The sequence below is a fragment of the Oryzias latipes genome, chromosome 15, assembly GCF_053564925.1.
Source record: "Oryzias latipes strain Hd-rR chromosome 15, Olatipes_Hd-rR_3.1".
Taxonomy (NCBI): domain Eukaryota; kingdom Metazoa; phylum Chordata; class Actinopteri; order Beloniformes; family Adrianichthyidae; genus Oryzias; species Oryzias latipes.
The window spans coordinates 32,131,551-32,151,368 of NC_136251.1; the positions used below are offsets into that span (position 1 = coordinate 32,131,551).

General features: G+C 48.7%; 1 protein-coding gene across 7 annotated transcripts; it reads right to left on the minus strand.

The window, feature by feature from the left end:
* Positions 1–1,314: 1,314 nt before the first annotated feature.
* Positions 1,315–19,716, minus strand: si:dkey-192p21.6 (heparan-alpha-glucosaminide N-acetyltransferase). 7 transcript variants are annotated; one of them, XM_078932158.1, is made up of 19 exons: positions 18,550–19,716; positions 18,193–18,281; positions 17,547–17,668; positions 16,773–16,891; positions 14,614–14,683; positions 14,487–14,547; positions 13,119–13,204; positions 10,736–10,812; positions 10,238–10,268; positions 10,005–10,165; positions 8,814–8,926; positions 8,520–8,641; positions 8,013–8,136; positions 7,853–7,936; positions 6,629–6,799; positions 6,301–6,378; positions 3,552–3,622; positions 2,546–2,658; positions 1,315–1,554 (listed from the first exon to the last, which is right to left on the minus strand). In XM_078932158.1, the coding sequence occupies exons 1-19, from the start codon at positions 18,764–18,766 to the stop codon at positions 1,373–1,375; spliced, it is 2,091 nt and encodes a 696-aa protein (XP_078788284.1). In that variant the 5' UTR covers positions 18,767–19,716; the 3' UTR covers positions 1,315–1,372. The 7 variants fall into 7 exon arrangements, with proteins under 7 accessions (XP_078788284.1, XP_078788283.1, XP_011483084.1 ...); XM_078932157.1 differs by having other exon boundaries at positions 6,629–6,841; XM_011484782.4 differs by having other exon boundaries at positions 7,853–7,939.
* Between the last annotated feature and the right edge of the window lie 102 nt (positions 19,717–19,818).

Sequence of the window (19,818 nt, forward strand, 5' to 3'; positions counted from 1 at the left end):
GAGCATCATGGGAGTTTGAGGACACGATCACATGACATCAGGAGCCGAGCAGGCGGCTGGAGCGCAACAGATAAAGTTTCCATACGGCAGCCTATAGGTATCCTGAGACTCTGTGTGGATCAATAAGACGAGGAAATGCGGCGAAGCGAACATGCTGAGCAGCCGCCGTGCGTTTTCAGTACTGATGATCATGCTCCCAGATGAAGGGGAGGCGGGGCCTGCAGCAGAAGTTCAGGATGAAATAGAAGCAGAATATTGATCAGTGGTCTCATGTTAAAGAAGTCGCTGCAAAGGCGTCGGCACACAAGAACAAACGATGCCGGGATCTCCACCCACTCCAGGTTCCAGTTTGAAGATGCAGAAGGATCTGCACCCTGAGACATTCTGCAGGGGATCCCACCAAACTCGTCTCCACCACCTTTGACCTCCCGCCACTCCACGGGAAACCAACCCTGGCTCCAAATCATCTGTCAATCACAGCTTCCACCGGACCAGCAGCTCACCTGCTTCATTACCCATCCAGTCCAGAACCCTCCACGTTGGTGCGGTTTTCTTCTTGTTACAAAATCTGAGAGTAAATTCACAAAACTAAATGCAGACCATGGAGGACGGTTTGGCTTTGCTGAAGTGGAGCATCTGATGAATTTAATGGGTTTCATTTCCCTGATTTACTGATACAGAGAATGGAAGAGGTGCCAGTTCCCATTAACAGCACTCCTCTGAGAGCCCTGCATCTTGACCCTGTTCAAGTACTGTCACCGGGACAGCAGATGGCACACACACACACACACACACACACACACACACACGCACACACACACACACGCACTGAGGGGAGAAAGAGTAGTGACCATGGTAACGGACCTGTAATGGTTTTCCTGGTGTGTCACTGAATCACTTGGCCTAATTTGTTAAGTAGCACCTTAATATATTTGATTTAATCATCTATTCTGCGCTGAAAACAAGTGGCATGGAATAAATCCCACGCTGTCCCCCCTCATGTCTTCTTCACAAACAGGCTGAGGGGGTCCAGGCCGCCGCGGCCGTTTTTCAAACATCCTGACAGCAGACCTGATCAGAAATGGTGAACGGCGTATCCGCCTCCAGCGCTTTACTACGTCACGTTCATCCATCAACACACCCACACTGACGAGCACTGGCACCAGCCGACAACCACAGGGAGCAGTGTGGGGTTCAGTGTCTTGCCCAAGGACACTTCAACACATGGGAGGGCAGGAACTGAACCTGCAGTCTTCCGATAAGAGGTCGACCGCTCTACCTCTGCACCCGCACAAACCTCTCAGGACTAATGAGGACCCTTTCCCATCCATGTGGTTTATTTGTCAGACAGCGGTCAGTTTCCATACGCTGGTCATATTCTGAGGAAGAAGGCCTTCCTGTAGAGCAGGTAGGCGGCCAGCACCCACAGGGACGTTCCCCACACGCCCTGGAACAGGAATTCCCAGTGGCTGTCCTGGAAACGCATATTCCAGCTGAACGGGAAGTAGAAGCCCAGCAGGGAGTGTCCGACGTACACCAAGATGGAGTTCATCCCTGACAGCAGAGAGGGAAACGGTACAGGGAGTCAGACTTTTACAGCAAAACAAAAAATCTGTGGTTACTTTGATTCAACATTTGGATGTCTTTTGATGAACGATTCATAAAATAATAGAGGACAATTTTCTGTACAAGTCTTTACTTTTCTTCATTTGTTTTCATCTGAATCATTTCTGCAGAATAAAAAGACATTTTGACCAAATGATGCTAAAAATCCTCCAGAAAGACGTCATTTTGTTGTTAGCCTGCGGCTGCGGCGGCATCCATGTGTTCCACACCGAACGATCAGAGGCGGATTCCTGATGAAACAGTGTTGGTGTCACATCTGCTCCATCCGCCTTAAACCTCCGTCTCACAGCCTGCAGCTCCACCTGCGTGGTTCATGTTCGGGGTGGTCGGTCCAGGTCACCACACCACCTGACACGCTGCTCCGAGGACACATCTCTGTTTAACACGGAGCATCATCATCATTTCTGTCTGTTCTTTGTGTTTATTTATCCTCTGGAGACCAAATCCAGACCCTCGTCTGTCTTTGATTTGGTTCATTCTCAGGGCTGGAAATCCAACCTGCATAAATCTCTCTTTTCACATCTGAAGCGTTTAGCTTGTGCAGACCAGACCTTCCCAGCATCCTCAAGTTGGACAGCTGTGTCACTTTGGACACAGCTGGAGCTGATTTTGTGTGAAACTTTAACTGTCGTTTGGATCAAGACAGATTTAAAAAACAAGAATCTCTGCGTTTCTTATTCCTCAGAAAACGATTTTCATCAACTTTTCTTTAAATGAAAAGTGACTTTTATGACACTCTGCTGGTTTGTAATGATTCCTCCTCTCCAGCATCACTATAACGGCGTTTTGACTGATGCGTCTGGAAAAGTCTCTAATCTGGATGGAGGTCGCTGACAGAACATGTCCGTGTGGAACAGTCTGCCAAAAGCCGTGTTGCTGATGTTTTGCGGTTTCTGCACAGGTTTAGTGTGAAAATGACCTGGATAAAGGAAAGGCTGTCCTCCCCACCAGCCCCGGACGTCGATGAGGAAATACATGCCTCCAAGCAGCAGGAAAGACAGAGCGCCCGTACACGTCACATAGGACAGCGACCTGCAACAGAGGACACGCAAAACCTTTACGACCAGAGAGTCCACGGCTGCACATGTGACCGTCAGGGATCCTGCTGGACAGTAGATCCTCCTCCGTCGACCCTCTGGAGCTCCGCCAGCCGGCCGTGTCCCTGTCTGCTCCTCAGCGAGGACACTTTGATGAAATGCCTTCTAATGTCAGACGGCGGCCTGCTGGCTCCGCCTCACACAGAGCTTCTTTGTTTTTATATCTAGTTGAAGTGGAGCCAAAAAAGGACTCTTAGCTGGGAGTTAATTACTTCTGGACATCCAGGCAGGGACTTGTGCTCCTCCGCTCAATAACCTGTGCATGATGAACTGCCTATAAAAGCCAGGCAGGTACAGTAATGGCGAGGAATGAGTGTGGCGTTAGTGCAGGGCCCCTGAGGACCATCAGCAGGAATCTGCTTACACATCACAGATGTAATGGTATTCTTCCCACTGCAGCGTAAAAATGACTCACAGTTTGCTGCTTGGGACAAATGAGCAGGTTGTAAAGTCATCTGAACGCCGCAGCGATTTGGATGTGAATCCAAAGATTCATCAAGAAGATTTCTGCTCTGAAATGAGCAGAGATGCTGAGGAAACGTCAGATTACACTTTTCCTAGAACTTCCTCCCTTTCCATGCAGCCAAACCTGGAAGACATGCAGAGGGGCTTCAGGGATGGGGAGGGTCTGTGAAGAGTGATCATGTTGGGCATGTGTACAACCGCTGTCTGGCCCCCCCAGCAACCCGGGTGATTATTTACAGTCTCAGCTGCTGTTAGAGGTAAGTAAACGCGTGTTTTAGCAGCTCTGATTTGTGTCTGTTGGAAAGCCATCCTTTAGTTTTGTGAGGAAACGTGGCTGGATTTAGAGGCCCAGGAAGCACTTACCAAAGGTTTTTATTGACAGGTATAAATCCTCCGTCTCGTGTGCACTTAGAAAGGATGGCTGCTGAGATTCCCTGAGGGTGGAAATGAAAAAGATTTCAAATCGATGACGAGCAACAAAGCCGTTTGTGTTGTGCTACAGAAAAGTGATGCAACAGAATCCCTGGAGATTAGCAGATTCTCTCAGAGTCGGACTCAACCTTTCCAGCGGAGGTTTTGTCATTCCAGTCAAATGTAAAATGTGTAGAAATGACACATTTGTACTGAGTTGATGACCTGATTTACAGCCGCATCTTCTCATAATCTGATTAACTCTGCATCAGTGCAAGCCTTTATTGTCTCCTTTTTCCACCTTTCCATGTGACTTGGAAACATGAAGAAAGGCTTCGTGCACAGAATCCCAGCGCAGAGATCAGAATCCCTACATGCTCGTTAGCTGGGTATCCATCATGAGTACACATGACAGAATCGATGGCGTGGAAATAGCCTGGCTGCGTCTGGGTTCCGCCTCCGGGCTCCAGGCAGCATGAAGCTGGACGGGGCTGCTATGTGGGGCAATCGCTCAATTTCAATCTCACACTCCTGGATCGTTGGGCTTTAATTAACTCAGGCTACTGTTTATGATGAAGAAGATGCATGGCTCCTGAAGGCAGAACACAGAGGTACGACCCAGTCCGAGAGCTTCCCAGGCCAGAGAGGACCCTCGGCGGACCCTCAGGAGCCCCCGCCTCCTCCGCTGAGCAGAGCTGCTAATGTCAAGAACACATGTCTGGACTGAGAAGCCGCTAAGCTCCAATGTGAGATTTTGTTAGAGAAGTCGATATCCAGGGCGGGCCGATCACTAAAACTAATTTAGTTTCAGGATCGGTTAAAAAAACCTTCAGCAAAAAAATTGATTCAATCTCTGAAATGAAAAAGAACGACTGTAAGGAACTCAAACTGGGTTCTGTTTGTCCTTCAAAAGACAGACTTTTGTAAAATGACTCCAAACATTTTCCCGTCCTGTCTGTGATGTGAAGCGTCACGCCTCAGTGTGAACCCACAGCAGCCCAACATTTGTTTATTCCTTCAGGTGTTACTTCATCACGCAGAGCCTCTGGGAGAGGACAAATGACCTCATTTATTTGACCTCCTCCCAGCCTTCTCTGCACCACCATGGTCAATAAGATTCAACACCAGCACCCATAATGGAGGAGATCCGTCATTGAAGAAAGGAGGTTAATGACGGCAAAGTCCACCAACAGAATGTCAATTGATTCTCCCACTTATGAAAGGGATCTTGCTTTGATTCACAAACAGAACCTGTGTTTTTCAAAAGTTTCTGATCTTTCAGATCCACTAACAAGCAGCAGAATCTGGATGTGATGCTGGTTGGTCCAACGCAAACATGCTGGTTTCCTGATCGCATGAAGCCCAGAAAACCAGTAGAAGTCCTCGTTTCTCTGCAGCTGAGTGGGACATGAGCATCATCTGTGGACTGCTGTCTGTCAGACTTTGAAACCGTTCATTCAACTCAAGCTTCTTCCAGGTTTTATGCCAAAAGGTATCATTTGGTACCAAAAAGACCCTATTCAGAGGTTTCTACCAAAATAAAAGGATAAAGGTTTCAACATCGAAAGGGTTCATTTGGTTGGTTTTCTTCAAACTCTTGAGGGAGTTTCCATGTCTGACGAGGAAAGCTGTAGTTCTGCTGTTGTACTGAGGAAGATTGTTGAAGAACAGGCTTTGATTTCAACACAAAGTAATAAATACGTATGTTCTTAAGATCACAGATAGTAGGAAACCATCAACCCAAAGCTCTGAAAAAGCCTCAGCAATCCACACAGACCACAGACGGTGTCTGCATCAAGCCCTCCCTGAATGTACTCGTTATTCTGCATAGTTTGACCTGGAAGATGAATAGATTTGGCTCCTTCAGCGCCATCGTGGCTTCAGGTCATGGGGCCGCCGGCAAGTGAGCTCCCACTAACCCCATTTCAGCAGCAGCTCCACTTCTGCTGCATCTGAGCGGGCGGGCGGGCGGGCGGGCAGGAGAACCAGCCCGGCACGGTTCTGCACAGCCTGGCCTTTCTACATGACTGCTCCTGGTCTGGTTAGAGCAGAGCAGCAGCCTCCTCTCTCAGCCTTACAAATGCTAAACAAGTCATCTCCTGTAACACTCGGCTTCTCCCCAGGGGACACAGTCTTCTGCTGAATGAAGCTTGGACCTTTTTGTGTTTTCGGACCACCCACAAAGTGGAAGCCCCAGAAACATCTTTGTCATTTGAAGTCTAACTTAGTGAAATTCATTTTTCATGAGCTTGTTGGATCTTTGTGAGCAGCGTTCTGTATACAAGGTGCCTTCCAGTGTTTGCATTGGGCTGTACATGATACGCTGAATGTCAATCTAGATTGAAAAGCAGATGTGAGGCACAGAAAGCCAATGAGAGACAGTATCTACCCCCCAAGGAGCTGGATGCCCATGTTTTCTGGAAACACATGGATGTTTTTCAATGGGACTGAGATCAGACACAGCTCTGCCTAACGAAGGCCTCTGGCTGCTGAGCCTAACCTTCAAGCTGCTGCTAACCTGTCTGGAAAGTTTACCTGCTCAGGTAAGTAACGGTAATAAGCAAGCACGGCGTTTACCTCCTTCTGAGCCATCGCCAAACCGCCACGCTCTTAGTGATTCACAGTCATGGCTTTTAAGTCGACGTCGACTTTAGGAAGTGTTTCCTGGTTTGGTGTCAAACCTGTACAGAGAGGAACGTACCAAGATGACAGCCCAGGTCAGGTACCGCCAGAGGATGTGGCCGCTCTTCCTCTTGTAGAAAACAATGATTTTTCCTGCCTGTAGAAAACAGCATAGATTAGTCCAAACACAGCTCCAACAGTTAATGAGAAGCCGTGCCATCGGCTGCCTTGAGCCTCGGGTAACTGAATAGTCCTGGGATGCAGCAGCGGATGCAGCGTCCCTGATGTGGCGGTCATGTTTCCTCTGCCAGATGTGCCACGTTAGTCATCTGCGCACTGATTAATTTGGTGACGATGAACATGTTTCAGCTGCAGACATTAGCAGCACAGAGTGCAGCAGCAGACACCTGGCGTGTCGTCTCCAACTCGCTGACTGAAGGGCTCAGAGCCGACCCCCCGGGGAATTCAGCAATGCGGCTGCTTTGGCATGGCGGCTTCCCACAGGCCAAATGGTTATAAGTGACTCCGTCGCCATCAGAGACGTCGGGGCAACAGCCACTAGGAGTGACGGAGGGCAGCTGTGAGGCAGAAGGACCACAACAAGGAGAAGCTGGAGCTTCCTGTTCCATCAAGAGAAGACAGGAAATCCTGAGAACTGCATGAGACCCTGCAGGTACAGGACGCTACAGAGCCTTCATGAAAACATCAAAATGCAAGAAACAACCTTGAAACTCTTTGAAGTGCATTTGCATCATCAGACAAATCCTCATGATTCTGCTGGACGACATCCATTCATTCATCCATCCATCCATCCATCATCCATCCATCATCCATCATCCATCCATCCCGTCATCCATCCATCCATCCGTCCATCCGTCCGTCCGTCCGTCCGTCCGTCCGTCCGTCCGTCCGTCCGTCCGTCCGTCCGTCCGTCCGTCCGTCCGTCCGTCCGTCCGTCCGTCCGTCCGTCCATCCATCCATCCATCATCCATCCATCCCCTCATCCATCCATCCATCCATCCGTCCGTCCGTCCGTCCGTCCATCCATCCGTCCGTCCATCCATCCATCCATCCATCCATCCATCATCCATCCATCATCCATCATCCATCCATCCCGTCATCCATCCATCCATCCATCCATCATCCATCCATCCATCCATCCATCCGTCCGTCCATCCGTCCGTCCATCCGTCCGTCCGTCCATCCATCCATCCGTCCGTCCGTCCGTCCGTCCGTCCGTCCGTCCGTCCGTCCGTTCGTTCGTTCGTTCGTTCGTTCGTCCGTCCGTCCGTCCGTCCGTCCGTCCGTCCGTCCGTCCGTCCGTCCGTCCGTCCATCCATCCATCATCCATCCATCCCCTCATCCATCCATCCATCCATCCATCCGTCCGTCCGTCCGTCCGTCCGTCCGTCCATCCATCCGTCCGTCCGTCCGTCCATCCATCCATCCATCCATCATCCATCCATCCATCCATCTTAACAATACACTAAATTCCTTTTTGGGTAAAAAGGTTGCTGGAGCCTATCCCAGCTCTTGTTGGGTGAAGGCGGTGCACATATTTAATACATCTTACAAGTATGGTTTGTTTTAACTGGATAAAATGAGGATGCTGATTAGATGATGGAGTTTACCTGCATTCCCAGAAATCCCATCACAATGGAGTTGATGGTTCCCAAAACTCCCTCTGGATCGTAAGGCTGCTCTGTCCGATACAGCTTCTGATGAAAAGGGGTCTGGTACTCAACCTTCTGTTGCCTCTGTTCATTTGACCTTGGACAATAAAGTTCTTACTTTACAGGTGGGGTATCTGTACATGTTATCACCAAACATCCATCTGTCGATGGATCCTGCTGCCCCCCCAGTGCAGTTTGGATAAAGGCCATGGTCTCCGATTCCTCCTGCTCCCAGATACCCTCTGTTGAGACAAGTTTTCAACCGAGATCATGAACACTAGAAGAAGGCGCATGGCTACCTAAAGAAAAGGTAGATACCACACAAATCAAATGTGGGTCTACAGATTAAATTATTTTATTCAAAGACACAGGGTTAGACCCTTCGGGGGTTAATTACTACCATTAGGAAGATGAATCTTCTGCCTCATTCGCTGTTTCTGCGCACAACAACTGAGGTTGGCTAATTATAGCGGCTGAAAGGTCCACCAGCAGCCCATAAACCTCACCTAAAACACACCTGAACGCCTCTGCAGCCCAAACCAATAATCCTGGCAGGTATGATGTGTAAACATTTCTTCACACTAGACTGGATGAACCGGCGTGACTCGGATCTTTCTGGACTCACGTGGGACAGTTGGGCACGGGCATGAGGAACGTGATGCAAAGCCACAGAGTCTCCAGCAGAAAGATCAGCAGCCACTGCGGCCAAAACAGGACCACATCCTGGACGGGATTCCACCAGTGGTTCTGCAAACATGAAGGTCATCAGTGATGAAGATCTGGAAGATTCAACAGTGACCTACGACCTTCATCAGGACATGTTTCAACACAGTTCCTCTTCAGACTGTGGGACTGAGGCAGCTCAGATCTCTTAAATGCTCCTGATGACTGATGAAGGGAACCTGACAGAAGACCTCACCTCACTCTCTGGGATGGCTTTCCGGCCCCAAAAAGTCTGCAGGAGAGACAGAACAAAGTAGGTGAAGGCCAGACGCTGCAGCACTCCAGGGATCCTCAGCCAGGACCAGGACACTGGAACACAGTCAGCAGCACTCAGAGGATGAAACGCACACTTAGTGGTGTCAGAAACATGGAAACGTTTGGAACCGGAAGTTATTGTTGATAAAACTGCTGAGATTTGACTTCATATTTCACAGCCGAGCTGATGGTGGAAGAGACGGAATTCCTGATTCTAATGTCTCAATAGATTTAGTAACACTTTCACGTGATGGAAGCCATATAAAGATGTAACTCAGGTGAGAAACTCAGGTATCTTTCAGTTCAAGCTTTAAAAGATTTTACTGCAAGTCCAATTTGTTTCTATTTATGTGTTGGAATCAAAATCCCTTCAGCAGCCGAGCAGCAGTTCTCCATGGACGGTCTATCTCACATTAAATGACTGAGTTGCTCCTAGTTTTGACGTGGATCAGGAGCAGCTGGATATCACGTTCCCCTTTGACCTTATTTTGAACGTCCAACCCCAGCAGGATTTATGGGATGTGACTCACGGTTATTGACAAAGGTTCACACCTCCGTCCTCTTATCTGACACTGAGAGGGTTTGGAGGGTTTCTGAAACGATTCCATTTTCTTATTAGATCAAACTGCAGGTCTGACAAGCCAAGGACATCCTTGGACACAAAGCTGCAGCGTTCGCTGGCATCTCTGTGTTTTTGTGATGATCTCCTGCAGCAGCAGCAGCTGCATGGAGCTGCAGGATGTAATTCTATCTGTTTGTAATTGTCCATTATCACTGTGGAGGTTTTTGCTAAATCCACCCCTGTTAAATGTCCCCTGGTGCAGGATTTGGAGACTACACATCCAAGAAGAATTTTTTTCGTTAACTCGGTTAGGCAGACATCAACCCAGCAAAGTCCATTAACAGCAAGGATTTGTAAGTGTGGAGGTACATCCCAGGTGGATTTTCAGCATCGACAGTGTTCTTTTGTCAGCCTTTGTTTGTCACAAAAATGGACACAGATGCATTTCGTGACAAAACAATCATAAAAAAATCAATACAATCATTTTATTAAGTAACAGTAACTCGGTGACTGGCTAATTAACACAGAAACGTCACTAAATAAAGCTGTTTTGTGTCTTCTGGCACCTACGTGGTCCATCTCTTGGAGAATAGTTGAGAAAGCAGAAGCCCAGCAGCATCAGCACAACTGTTCTCCAGGTGATCTTTCCCAGCAGCTGCCGGCGGCCGACTCCTCGCCTCTGCATGGAGCTGAAAGCCAAAACCACCGAGGTCCCCATGATAAACACAAACCTGGCAGACACAACAGTGTTGGCTTAGGAAAGCATCCAGACGAGGCGGATGGTCTGCATGTGTCACACCTACCACGGCATGACCAGATCTGCCACCGTCAAACCTGCAACACATTGGGAAACATCAGCACATCCTCCAGAGGTCAGACCTCCTCATTCCTGGTAATCTACCGAGACATCTGGGTGAAAACATGTCAATATCTACTTGAAAGTGCTGTTTCTGTCATTAACTCTGACTTAGGAGACATCAGCAGCCCAGAAAGGGTTAATGGCAGTTTAACCAGGAACCATGGACAAAACTGAACTGTCCTGAAAAACGCTTTCATGTTTCTGTGTCACGATGTCTCCTAACTATGGGAAAACTCTGTTAGCAGAGAAATCCTCCTCAAACTGAGCCAACAGGTCCCATCAGGTCCCAGCCAAACCTCCTGTCTGCCGTTGGAACAATGTCTGAGGAAACTCAGACTCATCACAATCAGCAGCAACTGCTCAGACCACCCTGCAGAGACGATGAGGAGGTCGCTGCTTCATCGTCTAATCACTGCGAATGCATGCAGGCGTTGATCTTCACCGTTCCAGGGAGCGTGCTCAAAGAACCAGTAACCTCCACCGCCGTAGTTCACAAACACCATCACGGTGAGGGCAAACCTACAAAGACAAGGCAGCGATGAGCAACAAGGTTCATCTAACCGAAACCATGAGAAAAGCACAAAAGACTCAACTCAGCTGGAGTAACAAACCCAGCTTTATCTGCAAGCTTAAGATTAGAAATGAAAATGAAGCTGTGGAGTGAAGATTGGGAGGCCAGAAGCTTTTTATTGTGTCACAACTCCAGAAGCAGCTAATGCAGTCCAAGCATTATGAATCACTCAGGAAATGAACGCTTGTCCTCTGGATCTCCTCGAGCAGATGTGCTGACTAAAGGCTTTGCCTAATATATGATACACTTTATATTTGAGCACTGCCGAGTGCTGCTGAAGCACACGGGATGGAGTGAACAAGGAGCCGCAGAGAGTGGCGTGTTTGTGTTGCATGTGGAGAAGCTGGCGGGGGGCCATTATGCAGCACAAACCTGCAGTGGAGCGCATTAGTGCGTCTTCCCCAGCCAAATCCTCCAATACTGGAAATACAATGGAAATACAGCGAATCGGGCTTTTAAACTATTTGAATAAGTACACATTTTTAAAGTCATGAGGGTTCTCCGTTTGCCATAACATAATTAGGATGGGCTCCCAGAACGGGAGCGACTGATAAGCTGCAGCGTTTCTTCTTGTTTTGCTGCTGTGATTGGATTAGGAGGCGCTCGGAAGCCATTACTGCTCGTTCAGCCTCGCCGCTGATACCAGACTTTAATCGGTCACTATCATCTCCGAAGGGTCGTTAAAGCAAAGTGAAACCTGTGTGCTCTCCCGCCATCCCTCTCACAGATACACACCGGCTGTCATTTCAATTTTAACGAACACCTCCATTAGTCGCCATGGCAACAAAGACAAAGGTGAAATCTCTGTCCAGATGAGACGCTGTGAAGATCAGCGTTTTATTACGGCGTACCTGTAATCTTTTTAATGAAACCCCCTGCTGTTGTTGCACTGTGCTGCAGTTGTGACAGAGGAGGAGGCGGATCTCATTGGGGGGGGGGATATAGAGCTAAACATGATGCTGTTTGTTAGGAAGGCTATGTGTAACTGAGCATCAAGAGACTTTTGAACTGCTTCCCAAGTTGAACGTGTTCATCATGTGACTAATTCTCTGCTGAAAGACTGCAGACTGACGGATGGGTTCGTTCCACGTATCTGGTTACTAACCGGGCTGCCCAGATCGTACAAGCAGCCAGAAAAGTCAGAAAAGTCTGAATACGTGGAGGCAGTGGGAAGGCCAGAGGGATGTTTTACTGTAGGCAAACATCAGAGCATGTCTGCCACCGGATCAGAGGGAAACCTGGATCTCAGTCAAGAAAAGCCCACAATGACTCAGCCACCTGCTGCTAAATGCAACTCTCAGTCCCTGCCTTCGCCTAATAGTTGTTCCATCTGTTGTTCTCCACAGCTTACATTGAAAAGAGCCATTTTTCCGGCATGAGGAAACTGTTGAAAGGCTTTCAGCAGAGCAGCACAAGATTAAAACCCCAAATCCTTTTAGAAAAATTAACACGTGACTGAAACCCACAGTTCTCTGTATATCATGTCAGCCATGATCAGAAAAAGCTCTCAGCTCTGACGGAAGCCTTTTGCCTCCAGAAATGTGTCCGCCATCACCAGGATGACGGATGTGTCTGTTCAGAGGTTCCCACACGGGCAGGGCGGAGGACCGTCAGTCACGCGCTGAGCGCCGAGTCACACGTTGATGGAGCGTGTTGTCAGGAACGAGAACTTCCTGTGTCATCAGGACATCGATACGCCAGAAGTATCGGTGACGTCCTAAAGACAGAGTGAATCTGCACTGACACCCATGACTGTCCCATCAGACGGCGTCTGCTGGATGCGGTCTGTGCTGCTGGGTTTCCTCCTGCTCTCCCGCTTTGGCAGGAGATCTGGGCAGCGTGGATGTGTGCTGATATGTTGACGGTATTATTACATCAATTATTTGGCGAGGAGGAGGTCAGAGCCACACCAGCTTCCTGTTTCCAGAGAGGCGCGCTTTGTGTCTGCCCCCAGGCTACAATTAAGGCTTGCAGGGAGCCCAGATTCAATCACATGCATCCCTCCTGTCCAACAGAAACACTCTGTTCCAAAGCCGAGACGCTTTCATATCAGAAATCAAGCCCAAAGCTGTGCTGCCTGATAACAAAAGCTTGAGGGAGCATGTGGCCAGACGCTGACCCCTTCATGAGTCTTCATTATGCTGGCTCTGTAGATCTTCATCATGCCTCACACGGCTCTAAAAGCATTAGCATGTCAATGAGCAGCATGTGGTGATAGGCTGATAGATGGGGCGCTGGTTTATGGGGCGCATACCCTCGGAAAGTGTCCAGGGAGAGGAGGCGTGCTGGCCGGGTTCCTCTGCTGTCCGCCGCCACCACCGCCGTTTCAGGGGCTCCGTCCTGGAGACACAACAAGGAGGAGACCCGCTGATGTCAGCATCCAGACTAAACGTCAGTAGATCCCATAATTCAATGTTGTTTTCTCCCTGCCCTCATGAGGGCAGAAAAAAATGCTGTGAGATTTCAAAATCATGGGTGGGGGGGGCATCTTTTTTTCAGGTTCTGGTGAACGCAGCTGCTTGATCTGGATCAAGGTCTGGACCCGACTGACCAGAGACTGGAAGAAACTTCATAAGCAAACCAAAAAGTTCCAAAAAGTCAACTTTAACCCGACAAAACTAGGAAAAACAGACCAACAAAAGAACGACAAACAAAAGAACGACAAAGCAGAAGCTCTGACCAGAACAAACCCAAAACCAGACGCTCCAATACACTGAGGATCCCCAACCCAGATCCAGACATCTGACAACATGAGCAGAACCTACCAAAACACGGCTAAACCAGAGAATCCAACCCACAAACATGAATGATAGAGCCTCAAAGTTCTGACTGCAGCTGATCTCTATAGTCAAGTTTAGCCATTTTGTCATGGAGTTTGTGGTTCAAACTTTCTTCTTGAAGTGGCAGCTCAAACACTTCTTTGATGACCCACAGAGCACCTGGATGACAGGTTCTCATCCTCTCTGCCATTGTTCTTCCCCTCGTTATGACTCCAGGCTGCTGCCCCCGCCTCGGCCCGGCCTGAACTGCTGCCCCCGCCTCGGCCCGGCCTGAACTGCTGGCCTCCACGTTGCGGTTTGGAGCGCCAGAGCAGGAAGACTCCAACACTAATATGTCATGATGGATCTGCATGCCCCCCCCCCCCAGACGGCAGATGGAGGCCAGAAACATCTTGCTGAGAAGAATGAGAGGAGCCATTGATGGCTCTGCCCTCTCCGCAGAGCTCCGCCGCTTCCCTGTGAGCCTGATGTTCAAGCAGCTCCGCTAACATTTGTATCAATCATTCCATTACTGTCTCCCAAACGGCCTGATGACTGCAGCCTCAGAGCCATTTTGGCATCTCCTGCTGCAGCGCAGACCAGAGACTCTAATGCAATTTCAGCGTCAGATCGAAGAAATGTTTCTGTTAGATTACAAAAAGCATAAAGTCGAGTCGGCTCCTCTGATTTCTAGGATGCAGGAGTCTTAAAGACAAACTCAAATCAATTCCACTTAAAGCATCACTTCATGAGGATCCTGTGATCCACTTATGATTGATCTGAATCTTTTCAATCAGTTTAATCTGATTCTGTTTATCAGGGATTTAATCTAATCCATTGATTGGAGGACGTGTGTGACTCACATCATCCACAGAGTTCTGGGGGTCCTGGCAGCAAGCCGCCCTGAGGAACGCCCCACGCCGCCTGAAAAGAGTTCGGCTGAACGTTCAAACGTTCAAATCAGGAGATGTTTGGATCCGTGAAACGTACCTGTGGATGAGCGGCACCACCACAAACAGGAGAGCAGTTGCAGCCAATAGGAGAGCTGCAGCTATGATCGCTGCAAAGAGAAGGTTTGCAGACGTGACCACCGAGGAAGAACATCTGAGCCAAACCACGTCCAGCTGTGACATTCAGGCTGTCAGCCGGATTCCCCCCCGGCTTCTCCGTCAGCCAACCTGAGGTGATCAATGACCAACCAGAACCTCAGAACCTGCAGGTTATCCCAGAGGATGGATGGCCATCCTTCACTCCAGAGGAGGGAGGAAGGTCTTCATTGTTATTAAAAACCCTTCACAGTGAGGCAGAGGCTCATGTGTTCTTGAGCATCTCCACCGTTTTAATCATTTCCTCATCGTTAACTGTCTGATGAGAGTCCTGCTGCTTCTGACCTTTCCTGACCTCTAATGTCCAACGAACCTCATGATTATCGACAGGAATAGACGGCATCACCTCAGGCCCCTTAGAAATAAGACTAAAAGTTGGAAAGAACCAAAAAATCTGCCATTGGGGTCAGAAGACAGTTTTCTTAAGAAATCTTACTTTAAAAAATAATTCTAGTCACTAAAAGGTTTTTGCTTAAATTATGATTATTTTGACGTTGAAAAACTTTCACGATGAGACTATTTTTCCTGCAAGACCTTTTTTCTTGAATGGTCTTTTTACTTTCCTAGGATTCCGTGTTTTCAGTGTAAATGCTGTTTCTTTATCCACAAAAGTGACTGTGACACTTAAATGTGGGTCAAAACCGTGACCGAGGTCCCTGAACCTGTTTCAGAGTTCAGTCTAAGGAAACAAAACGCTCAGAAGGTGATGATTGGCTGAGACTGGCAGAGACAGCCAATCAGAGCCAGAGGTGAGCGGGTCTATTGAACAGGTACACCTGCAAACTCATCCACCCAAAGGGAAGCATGGGAAAGTTACTTTTCTAGTTGAGTAACTTCAGAGGAGATGAAAGTTGGAGCTGGAACTAACGTCCAGCGATGTCAATGAGTAACTACAGGGAGCATAATCAATGCTCTGTGCAGCTTCAGAGTAATCATTCACTTTCTTCAGAAAAACTCCTGAGTTCAGACAGAAGAAGCAGCTTCTTCCTTCACGTTCAAAACCATCCATGCTTCTTGATATCTTTGACATGTGGAGGAAACAGTTTCTTCAGGTTCTGTCTGATGCAGAGTCACAGGAGAACGCAGGCTGACAGGAAACCTTCTGCAGCTCCATCCTCTCAAACCACAAGGATCAGACATTATTCAGCGTCTGCTTCCAACGCTGTGAAGAGAGGCTGTGCACGAGCGGTCAGCTCATGCGTCACAGCTGGAAAGACAAACAGAGGAAGCCCTCTTGAACAACACACTGACGTAACGAGTGGTGGGAACATCTCGCCGTCCGCTCACGAGGCTCCATAAAGCTCTCAGCTCCCAAAGTGCTGCGTCCGTCAGGATGAACAGCAGCCGAGTCTGGAAGAACTCGATTAAGCCGTGAACACTCACTGTTACGTCTGGAAAAGTCGAACAGACACTTCATTCAGTTTGTCCTGAAGGATGAAGGCCTCAGCCGGTGACTTGTGGTCTGTGGTGCAGAAAACAGCCCAACCTGATTGAAGGCTGCATCTGAAGGCAGCTCCACAGCCGGAGGAAGCCAGAAGCTGGCAGGCCTCCGGCTGATCAATCCCCAGCAGCTGACCAGACCATTACTTACATCCAGCAGGTCCTGTGGGGAGTTAGTGTAATCATGGCTCTGTGGAGCTAATGGAAGAGAGGTGCAGTCACACTGACCGGCCCAGATAATGGCTGTTTAGCTTTAAAAGTCTGATCTTCAACAGAATCTGCAATATTGTTAAGTACAGAGCACATCACGGAGAAAGAAGCTTTCAGAATCCCATTACGGCCTAATCCTTCCAAACTCCCTGATGTGTTTGACGCGTCCCTTGATGCTCGAGGGTGGGTCTTCAAAACAGGCAGAAAAGCTTTTTTTAAAACCTGTTTTCAAGAAATCTCATCTCATCTGATCAATATCACCTCTGAGAGGTCTGAGAGCTCTGCTCTGCAGACCACAGAGGAGCTTCTTCACCCATCAGAGGCCTGGAGAACATGAGCTCCATCCTTCTGAGGCAGAACCGTCCTCCATGGATCCATACGTTGGGTTCTTACGTAGATACACGTTGTGTGGAGGTCGATCTGTAGAATGACTGCAGGTGTGGTTGACCAGGTGATCCCGAGCCTGGATCCAAACGGAGTAATGGCCTCCTTCCTGGTACGTCTGCCTCCACCTGCATCCACAGACAGACATGCAGGGGCCCTGCTTCATAACACCACCATCTCCTCATTCTTGAAACTACACCTACGAGCTCCGTTCTCCGTGTGAAGCTCATGAGCCCCCCCTTGTGGTTGGAGATGGAAAGATCCCCCTCCTGTCTTTCCCCCAAAAAACCTGCATTACACTGCCCTATTGATCCAGCAGGGATGACATGCTATCAGTCTGAGTGTTTTTCAAAGGGGTAAAGAAATCGATAGCAGCACAGTCTGGTTAGAGACCCCAGCATTGATTTAGGAGGCGCTGTGGGGCAAAGACAGCAGCAGAAGCTGGTTATCTCCCAACAAAAGCCCCGCTGCCATGTTTACAGCTGACCTCCACATGACAGGTTTCACTCCGACTCTTCATATGGGAGCATCAGCACGGATGTTTCCAGAAGAAGCTGTGACGAGTCCCTTTCATCCAAACGAGCATGTCGGGTCTGATTAACCCCAAAAAGGCTCCTGATCGATCCTCCTGCTTCAGGGAGGGCAGAGAGGAGGTCAGGAGGATCTCTGAGCCCATAAATAATCCCTGAGTGCTGATGCAATCATCTGATGCTATCACACGGTATCCTAGCCCCCCACCAGGAAGAAACTCTGCTTTCTGCAGAGCCATGCTTCAGATTTTACCTGCACAGAGTGGAGCTCCCGCCTCCTGACTCCACCTGTACAGTCAGGCTGAACTGAGTGCTGATGATGACGGAAGCGTTGTTGTTGTTGGGCGTCACGGAGGCCAAATGCTGGAACAAACACTGCAAAAGGCCAAAGTTCTGCTTATCGATACAAACAAAACCCTGAAAATTCATCCAATTCGTGTCAAAAGAAAAAACCTGAGCAGGAAAGATTCAGACGTTTTAGTAAACCTTCTCAAAGCTTTGTGTCCCGTTGGAGGGAAAGTCACATTTTCTGATGGATCTTAGTTTATCAATAAATCTATTGAAGAAAAAGTCATCCGTTTCAGGCCTTTTATGAAAAACACGCATTTAAAACGAACTGAAGCACATCCTCTTTTGCTTGTTGGTGTGGCAGTGAGGCAGAAGGAGCCAGGATGCCGAACAGCATGTGTCCAGTTTTGGAACAATGATTAGACACAGACGACTGCAGCAGGGTCAAGATGGCAGGAATACATGAAAAACAATCTCATTTCCATGTCTGTGCTCGTCCTCAAAGTTTGGTTCAGATCTCAGAAAAGCAGAAATCCACATCTAATGGCGTTACCTTTGGACAAACTATGACAAAAATATTGAAAGCAGATGGAAATGCTGATCCTCTTTACCTTGTAGCAGTAGTCAGATGTGAAGGAAACCTGCACTTCTTCAGTCAGCTGATTGTGAAACGTCAGCAAAGCCTGGTTGATCTTCAGAGCTGCACAGACGTAAAGCTGCTGAGATTTACAGCCGCCACATCATAAAAACATGAGAACAGGCTGTTGGACAGCAACGCCATCAGGACTTCTGTTGACAACTTTCTCATATCGACATTTTGGGTTTTCAGGATGATTTGTGCTGCAGATCAATCGCTGGTCGCTCCACCAAGCTGAAAGCAACCGAGTCACTGTTTTCTCATGTGCCATTTGTGGGCCGCATGTGTGTTCCTGCATCCACGGCCCGTTTCAGGAGGAAGCACAGCTCACCTGTTTGGATGGTTCCTGCAGAGCCGCTGGAGATCAGGAGGAGCGCAGCCAGAACGGCACACAGAGCTCTGCCGGAGTCCATGATGTTCCGGGAGCAGAAAGCGCCCGTCCTGGAGCTCGTCTTTATACCGCTCACAGCCATATAACCGCGGCCAAAGGTCAAAACGCACACAGCAGAACCGCTCATGTTGGGCTCCGTCGGATGTGGTGTGTGCATTTGTTGTAAAGTTCTGCCAAAAACCAGGTGAGAACCGTGAGGCTGACACGGATCACACCGCAGACGTCCGTGAATGATGTGCAGGAAAAAAGGCTTTCTGCCTGGAGAAGAAGCTGCATGCGGCGCTCCTGCGTGTTTGCTGCTCCCCACAGACCTCCAAGCCTTTCATGGGGGGCTTTTTCAAACCCAGGCTCAGAGATTTTTAATCTGGTTTGATTTTTTGTTCATCATCCAAACAAATAGGAGCTTATTTTCATCAAAGGCCACTTGGTCTGATTTTGCATTCACCCTTTGTTCAGCTAAGGGAGGATTGCAGGTCTTCCATGCTAAACAACAGCCCCACATCATGATACGTCCACCTCCAGACTTCTCTGTTGAAGATGTCTGTCTGGAGGACATAAGTCAGGTTAGATCTCAGCTGCCTAAATGCTGTTCATCAAACTTTAGACAAGCCCTTCCTTCAGCACAGCAGTCATGTATGACGATCAGAACACTGATCTACTTAACATGTTTGCTGGGAAATTGAAACATTTCAGGAAGCAGAGCCTGCAGAGAAAAGCTCCCCACACGGCTCTCTTTGTGTTCCAGTCAGTGTTCCACAAAGCTGCAGCATCTCCACACGAGGACCAGGATCCACGAAGCAGACGTCCAGAAGTGTCCTGAAGCCTCTCTGGACCTCAGTCCAGCTCCTCCACCGTGTTCACTCAGAAAGATGTCAAAAAGGGACCAAAGACCAGCAGAATGTCCCTCCTCAGAACTTTATTCCCATCTACAGTCTAATGTCATTTCCTGCTGCAGTCAGCTGTGAAATCCCATCCTCCCTCTGTTCATTTCATTAACCACTTCATTTCCCTGAGCGCCGACTGGGACCAGCGACTTGACCTTTGACACGGGCTCCTCTTGACTCGAGCTTCACATCTGCTGCCCTGATCTGCAAAAACATGTTCATCAAATCAAAGTTCCTGAGTCTTCTCAGAAAGGAGGACCTTTAGTGCTCAGCAACAATAGCTGCCCCCGCCGCTGCCTTGAGCAACAGCTGTCTGTTAATGATT